Genomic DNA, 9,021 nt, shown 5'->3' with positions numbered 1-9,021 from the left:
TAAAAACAGCTATAACGCTCTTTATTTAATATCCGATACGGGCTACTACATACATACATGGCAATAAAACAAGGTGATATAATTAATTAGTAATTTAGTATACTAATCTCTCTTTTCACGAACGCTTTTCTGAAGGGTACTGTACATCCTCAAACAAAATGTTAGAATAGGACGACTACATACATTCATATATAAAGATACCCTTTCATGCATGTGCTTATATATATAGAGAGAGATAATCGTGACTTGAATGATTCAAGGCTTGCCTCCAGGCCTCCTTCTTGGATCGTGCTTAGGGTTTGGTCCTGCGTCGTCGTAGTCTGCAGTCGAGTGGAACATCAACTTCCTGTGGCTCATGATCTTGTTCACTTCCGTCTCCCCACTCTTCATAATTAAAAAACCATGTTATTATCAATATTTGAATACAAAGCAAAGTTCCTATTAAATATTTCCGCATATAAAATACACTACCTTGTAACGCATGAAACTCTCATGCATCTTTGGGCCTCCCAGCTGGATAGAGCCTTCCACTGTAGCTAAAGCAAATATTGTATCAGCGGTTTATACATTCTTTTAAGTGATCTATATAGTTAGAAGAAATTGATTTATTGCAACTCACGCAACGTTAGTGGTACATTTTACTTTTGGAAATTTTTTTGGAAATAGTTACTATGACGTGGTTCCACCGATACAATAGTAATGGAATGGTATCAAGGTAAAATTTGATTAGCGTTAGCAGAGAGGAATGTACGAAACTATGATATCAAAAGCTAATCTCGGACTTAGATGGATTGGGCTGAGAGGTCGATTAATACTATATATATATCATTCATACAAAGTAAAAACTAACGTGTAAAAACCGAAAATGATGTAATATAGGAGTATATTAATTACCTAGTGATGAAGAACAAACAATGAGTACGAGGAAGATGAGAGGTAGGGGCGTGATCCTGAAAGGCATATTATATGGTTTTGATTAGTATTCTATACAATATGATAGTTTTTTTTTCTATATATGATAGTTAAATATTGCTCTCTGTTCGTTTAGGGGAGAAGGTAAATAATTAGAGGAGATATGGGTTTTGATAAGAACATGGGAGAAGGCTGGTTTCCAATTTATAAACGGTCAAGTTATGTGGTGGAAACTGTTTTGGTCCATATAGAATTTGGTCGCAAAGGTGATGATGATAACCATGACTATCCTGTTTATGATAATGAAAACATGAACAGCCCCTATCAACATAACTTTTCAAAGAATAAGAATATCACGTAAGTATCGACATTGTTTACAAAACAATAAAGAAGGTTGAAAACAGTGGCGAGACTATCATCAAAATGGTGATGATAGTAGCAAGAAAAAGAAAAGAGTGATGAGATCAAAATCAGATGATATTGGGATAATGCAATGAACCCACAAACCCTAGAAAAAAATCTAAAGAAAGTCAACTCAGCTGTTGATTGTGTCACGTCCCCCAAAAGGACATTTACGCTGCTTACCTCTGTTTATGCTTGTGGACAAAAAAATATATTTAACAAGTAACCACACTTGTGTTCCAAAAAGAAAAAACCAGTAACCACACTTTGTTTTGAAAGACATGGCTCAAAATTATAGATTTTATTTTTAGTTATATCTTATGATTATGTGAACTATACGGTCTCATATAAACACCTAAGGTATTATTAAAAACAACATGGCAATTTTTTATTTTAAATATGTTTTTTTATGTCTACAACATCACCATGTTTATTAGAATCTATTAATATTTAAAAACTTACGATATGTGTATCATCTAAAATCAATGAAGCTACCCACTCGAAATCAAATCTATTTCTCGTGTAATAATTTGATAAATGGCGGATGACTTAACACACATTAAAACTTCAGAAAAAATCCAGATAATCTGAAAAAATATTATTATAGTTAAGGTTCTTAAGGATGTAACGTTTATATTTTCAAACCTGTCGTAGAAACATTAATAATTTGGCCAACTACTAGATCAATGACTGCTGAAACATAATGCATATGATCTTGCAACAAAGATTTATTTAGACAGAAAAAGTTACTATTTGTAATTGTAAATGTTCATGAAACCAAGTGAAGTGTGAGCCATTAATTGTATGTAATTTTTATTTGTGCCTAAGCCATCCGATAAGGTTTTTTTAAGTGGTTCGGATTCATAATGAAAAATGGTTTGATTGATGCAAGAAAGGTGACCTAACTCATTAACTTGAAGAGGAAGTTCCTCTTGACTATTTATATATACGTATACTAGGACCAGCTTCTTCTTCTTTTGGTTAAACCCGCCTAAGGACCACTCCAGAAGTAAGCTGCGATTAACCGGCTAACTTCCACTGTCCTAGCTCTACTGTATCTTTTGTTTCATTTCATAAGGGAGGGGCCTATATATTTGCATGACAGGTCTTTTTTGAAGTCTATCCGAACCGAATTAGCACTTCTCAGATCAGACTATGTAGTACCTGTCTAATGCGGTAACTGATCTCATAGAGTAAGAAAAGGAGAAAAGCTTCAAGGTAGAACCTATCAATTGACTAACTAGCTGACTTTCCAGCCCGCACGCACCAGTTGAAAAAACTCTTTCCCCTTTCTCTGATAATAAGCATCTGCAATGTATTACTTCATTTTTACTATAAAATGGTGTAACACTAAAATAGAGTTGAATTTTACTCCAATGTATTACTACATTTTTTACTCCAAAAAGTATATTCCAAAATAATTTCACTTTTATTTAATTAATAATTGTTAGTAATACTTTCTACTTATAAAATTACCAATTAACCCCAACTATTTTATGTTTACAAACTTCCAAAAATATATAATTTATTTAAATTAAAACTTATTATTAAAAAGTACCATAATCGTAAATATATATATATATATATATATATATATATATATAATATATAATAGCATTTTTTGTTCAATAATGAACGTTATAATATTTTTCCACAAATGATCAACTAATGTATTTTATAATGAATAATGAGTTTATTTTTATTCGATTTTCCTAAATCAAGAAAAAAATCTAAAAACTCTCATTTTTATCGTTTGGACACTACTTCACCGATTTTGGAGGGTTCCATAATTGATTTACAAGATTATTAAATCACTTATTTTATTTATTTTATATTTTTATGTTTAGTTGTGGTATTTTTATTAGTTTATGCATATTTATGTAAAACCATCAAATATTCAAATATTATCTTATGGAAATCATATTTTCATGTTATTGTATTATTTTTAAATAGTTAAGTATTAGATAAAAATGAGGAAAATGTATGAAATAAAAATATTTAAAATATAAAGGACTATTCTATAAATAAAAAAAGTTCAACTCTATTTATGGAGTAACCCTAGCCATTACCCCATATTGGAGTTGAAAATGGAGTGAGGTTGGAGTATAATTTATTCCAAAATGATATTTGAACTAGAAAATAGAATAGAATTAGAGATGTCCTTAGTCTATTACGGGTATAACTTTTAGGTCTAGCACTACTCTCTTTCACTATAAATGTTATTTTTATCTTCAAATGTTGAAAGCAATTTTTTTTTTTTTTTGAGCAAATCGAAAGAAAATATTCACATGTCTTTTTAATGTAATTGTGTTTTATATAATAGCACCAAACAAACTCTTTTTCATATGAAATATCATTAAAAACCTTATGTGTATAGATCTAAGAACTTGTAAACAAAATATGTTTTCCAAATTGCTAAAATTATATATTATCCAAAAGAAGAGTAATATAAGTTTGGATATATATAAACATATGTTTTTTATAAGTAATGAATATTTCAAAACCAATCGGAAAGTTTATCATTAGCTTCTATAAAACTTTAAATAGTCAATATATTCCTATTTATTTTTTATGTCAAAAAATTTAAATGATTTATCCCGCTTTACTTTCTACGATGTCAGTTTTATTTCTCTTTTTCATACTTTAATCTTTTGTAATAATTGGTTGTCAACTTGTCACTAATCAAAAATTGTTACTTCGTATATGTAAGTACTGCTTTATTGTAGACAAATATAAATTTTTAGTGAGCGCCAATATTTTCAAAGTCTAAAACCCATTTGTTTCACCACGTTTTTTCCATACAACTGTAATGTATTATATTTATAGGTTCTATGGAGTACCACGTGTGCTCATAAGTCAAGTTTACTTATCGACGCACAATTTAATTGAAAATTGCATTTTCGTCTAAGATAATTGGGTCCATTATCAAAAAGTAAGATGGGATCGTACCAAACTCGTACGTAATTATGGTTTTGTTTCATGCTGTTAATAATTCATAACGACATTGAATTTTTCATACCACGGGTACAATATATACTCAAAATTGAACACACTAACAATTCAATAATTTTATTTTTGAATAAATGTTAAATTTTATTCATAAATTTTTTTTTTTTGTTACATCAATGTGTAAACCAAAAATTTAATCTACTCCAACTCCAACTCTAGAAATGACTTTTATCTACATTCTTGTTGCAAACCAAACTTGGAGATTTTCTTCTTTACTTCTCACATTTGTTGATCTCAATAAACTTAGCTTGTTCCTTATCCCTTTGTCAATGAACTTCATCAAACTTGGCATAGGAAGAAATTTATCTCCATGCCTTATCTTGTTTCTCTCCCTCCACACTGCATGAACACAACCTTGGAGAGCATATCTCAAACAGAAAAGAGTTTTTTTTTCTCTGTTCCCATCCGTCAACAATCTCATAATCTCTGGTCAAATTTTTGTATTGATCACGCAAAATCCCTTTTGTGAGATGCTCCCATACCTGAGCAGAGTATGAGCATTCAAAAAAGAGATGATCACGCGTTTCAGCTGCTTGCTTGCATAATACACAAGTTTTGTCCACACTCTGGTTCCATCGATAGACTCTCCCCATAGTAGATAGTCTATCTAACATTGCAAGCCAAGTAACAAACGCAAATTTGGGTGTGGCCTGTGAGAACCAAACACCTTTCGCCCAGAGACACTGCGATTTTGATTCTCTCAACGTCAACCACGTTTCCTGCGTCGAAAAAGTGTCTTTATACCCAGCTCATCTTTTCCACATAGACAGATCTTCTTCATTGTTTCTCATTTTTTCTTTGATTACCAAAAGTTCAGCTTCAATAGAATTATGAACCTCAGTTCGATATCTCTACGCCTCATACTTATAACAGCTTCCTCAACACTAGCTTCTCTACTTATACCCATCTTAATTATACCTCTCTCACCCAATAACTCAATTAGAACGCCCTGTTCTGGCCAATTATCATACCAATAAGAAGTATGTCTGCTATTCCCAATTTCTTTTTTATAGAACTACTTTGCCACCTCTCTTAACTTCAATAATTTCCTCCACATCCAAGACCCACTCTGAGTTGTAACCTTCACCTGCCAGAAGCTTCTCCCTTTGAGTAGATAAGTTTTAATCCATCTCCCCCACAACGACTTTCCTGTTAGCATCCTCCAAATAAGCTTCAGACCACATACCAAATTTACTTCCTTAAAAGCTCTAAGTCTTAAACCCCCATCATTCTTTGTTTTACATATTGATGTCCATGCTACTTTAGCTCCAGAAGTTTTGAGTTCTGGACCCAACCAAAGAAACGCAGCACATAGTTGCTCTATCTCCTTCATACACTTACTTGGGAGTCTGAAAACTGCAGCCCAAAAGTTCACAATGCTCATCAAAACTGACTTTATAAGTTGAAGCCTTCCTGCATATGAGAGGAATTTACAGGTCCAGGTACTTATCTTGCCTCTGATTCTTTCAAATAATGACATATAGTCCTGTCTTCTCATTACACGAGTCATCAAAGGGAGTCCCATGTTTCTTACTGGAAGAGTACCTTGAGCAAATGGAAAATTCGAAAAAATCCTTCCCTTCTCTACTTCAGATACTCCTGCCATGTAAACCATAGATTTCTCCAGATTAATACTCAATCCTGACCATACCGCGAACTCCTTAAATACAGATAAAGCCCCCTGTACTGATAATTTCTTCCCCTCTACAAATACCATCAAGTCGTCCGCAAAACATAGATGAGTAAGAGACAAAGATTTGCACCTCGGATGGAAGTTAAATTTCTTTTTCCTTACTGCCTTGTATATCTTGTGAGAGAGGACATTCATGCACAAAACAAATAGGTAAGGAGACAACGAGCAGCCTTGCCTCAGCCCTCGAGAACTCTGGAAATACCCTGCTAACTCACCGTTCACTTGCACTGAGAATGATGGTGTTGTTATACAGAGCTTTATCCAATGAATGAACTTGTCAGGAACTCCTAAAGCAGCCAAACTTTTCAACACAAAACTCCACTGAACAGAATCGAATGATTTCGAGATGTCGATTTTCATGACACACCACGGGGAGATATCATTTTTATGATACTCTTTCACCAGCTCTGAAGCTAATAACACGTTCTCCATTAGAAGTCTTCCTTTGATAAATGCTGACTGGTTCTCAGTCACTATTCTTGGTAGAATCAGCTTCAAACGGTTTGCCAATATTTTTGAAACCACCTTGTAGATGACGTTACAGCAAGCTATCGGCCTGTAATCTCTCATCTCCAAAGAGTCTGTCTTCTTAGGGATTAGTGCTAATATTGTAGAATTCACTCCATTTGGTAGAAAACCAAATTGAAACACAGACTGTACTGCAACCCTAAAGTCGTGATAATCATGTAACTCATCCTCTGTTACACCTTGATAATCATCAGGTATCTTATTCAAAAACTCTGAGAAGAATATTTCTCCTTCCCTCTTAATCTCCATCTGATTTGTAACCATAACCCCATTTTCACACCGGATTTCTCGGATAGTATTTTGCGCTTGACGGATTAGATGGCAGAATAGAAAGATTTATTATTTTGATCTCCTACCTCAAGCCAATGCAGCTTCGCTCTTTGTTTGTGAAAATCTTCTTCTAAACCCGCAATAACAATCCATTTTTCATATGCATCCGCTTCTTCTTGAATAGCTATTGCACTTGGAACTGAAAGAATTTACTGCTGCTTTTGACACAATAGATCATATGCCTTCGAAGCTCGTTTGTTAGATTTCCAAGTTGAGTTTTACCCACCTCCCTTATGATTGGTTTCAGACTCTTTAGCTTCTTTGAAAATCTAAACATCGCAGATGTGGAATGGAACAAAACCAGAGTAGAGTCGCAGAAATCATTTATCATCGGCAAGAAAGCTGGTAATCTTCCTATTGCATTCACATATTTAAATGGCTTCTTCAACTTCTCAGTAGGAGGACGAACTTGAATCTTACATCTCAGATGGTCAGAACATCCTCCTGCCTCAAACAGTGAGAAAGAATTGGAGAATCTGTGTAATGCCACATCATTTATGAGAACTCTGTCTAGTTTCTTGCAAATTACTCATTATTTTCTCTTGTTGCACCAAGTAAACTTAGGACCCTGATACCCCATATCTGATAGATTGCAGTGAAGAACCACACGTTGAAAATCCCTCATTCCCCTTAAAATCCTACGAGCATTAATAAACTCCGAACTTTCTTCCACTTCTAATATCTCATTAAAGTCTCCCATTACCATCCCAGCCTTATTACGAAAAGACATACTGTTCTTATGATGACTTAAGCCCTCCCATAATTCCCTCCTATCTTCAACTTCATTATTAGCATAAACAAATGTGCAAAAAAACTCATATTCATCCTTCAAACCCACAGAACAGGTGATCATCTGATCTGTTTTATACACCGGAGACATACAAACTGACTCTCTCCAAACCAACCATATTATTCCACCCTAACTGTACTCATAATTTGTTATCGATGACCAGCCACTGAATAATGTGTTTAGAATACTATCTGACTTCCTTTCCTTTACCCTTGTTTCAATAATACACACGAACTTCATTTCATTACTGTTAACCCACTCTTTTACTATGGAATGCTTCAACTGCTTGTTAAATCCTCTCACATTCCAAAAGAAACCAGCCATGTTAATGATTTCGTCGAGAAACCCTTGTGCTCTTCAGACTTGCATCTTGAGCCTTAGGTTTTCGACCTCTCTTCTGACCTTTCTTCATTCCCGTTCTTTCCTTGTCTTTTTCTTGCTGATCTAGTATGTTATTCTCCAACAGATCACTCTCACTTCTCTCTTCTTCTACCCTCATTTCTTCCTCCATTAAGCTCATTTCTTCCTCTAAAAATTCTCCCTCCTCAACATCTTCCTCATCCAAGAGAGAGAATTTAGATGCTGAGATCAGTATCTCTTCTGTTTTTTTGGAGTAGGAGTTTGTGATCTTCCTATCTTAGCAGGCGAAACCAAAGACCAGCTGTTCCCCTCCGTTCTCACATCTCCTCCTTTATCAATATCTTTGTCTTTTCCTCTATTCTTCGAGTATACTTTCTTCTCAATACCCTCCTGTTGATTTATATCTTCTTTAACAACATCCGTTTCCTTTGTTTCTTTCCCTTTGCTCTGCACCATAGCTTCCCCTTTTCCTTTCATCCTACAGACTGACTCATTATGACCCCACTTCTCACACAACTTGCAACGTGATGGAAGCCAAGGATAATAATACTTCAATGTGAATTCACTACCTCCCTTTGAGAAGGTGATTTCTCTTGGAAGGACCTTAGAGACATCGACCTTGACAAACACTTTTGCAACCTCCAGATTGGTACATGAGCTTGTCTCCGGGTGAAGCTTCACCAGAAACCCTACAGTGCTAGTTATGAAACTGAGCGCTTCCCATGAAAACATGTTGAGTGGAACTTTCTCCAAATGAACCCACATTGGAATAGATTCTTCTTCTTGTTTCTCTTCCTCACTCTTTGGTGTCCATTTCGAGACTATCATCGGCACACCCACCACATTCCATGCGAATAATCTTCTCCCTCGTTTTTGGATTTGGAACTCTAAACCTCATCGTCGTGGGATTAACTTCATAAACCTCCCACTACAAGAAAACAGGGGGATTCTGATGGCCGAAATCGTCGGAAATTCGTCGGAATAGACCGATTCCGAC

General features: G+C 34.7%; 1 protein-coding gene across 2 annotated transcripts; it reads right to left on the bottom strand.

The window, feature by feature from the left end:
• LOC106315460 lies at nucleotides 1-1,102 on the bottom strand. 2 transcript variants are annotated; one of them, XM_013753196.1, is made up of 3 exons: nucleotides 895-1,102; nucleotides 472-530; nucleotides 1-384 (listed from the first exon to the last, which is right to left on the bottom strand). In XM_013753196.1, the coding sequence occupies exons 1-3, from the start codon at nucleotides 959-961 to the stop codon at nucleotides 256-258; spliced, it is 255 nt and encodes an 84-aa protein (XP_013608650.1). In that variant the 5' UTR covers nucleotides 962-1,102; the 3' UTR covers nucleotides 1-255. The 2 variants fall into 2 exon arrangements, with proteins under 2 accessions (XP_013608650.1, XP_013608649.1); XM_013753195.1 differs by having other exon boundaries at nucleotides 472-536; nucleotides 895-1,101.
• Between the last annotated feature and the right edge of the window lie 7,919 nt (nucleotides 1,103-9,021).

Source organism: Brassica oleracea, chromosome C9 (genome assembly GCF_000695525.1).
Source record: "Brassica oleracea var. oleracea cultivar TO1000 chromosome C9, BOL, whole genome shotgun sequence".
Lineage (NCBI taxonomy): Eukaryota > Viridiplantae > Streptophyta > Magnoliopsida > Brassicales > Brassicaceae > Brassica > Brassica oleracea.
Note: the sequence above shows the minus strand (reverse complement) of the source record. Positions and strands in the feature narration are given on the sequence as shown.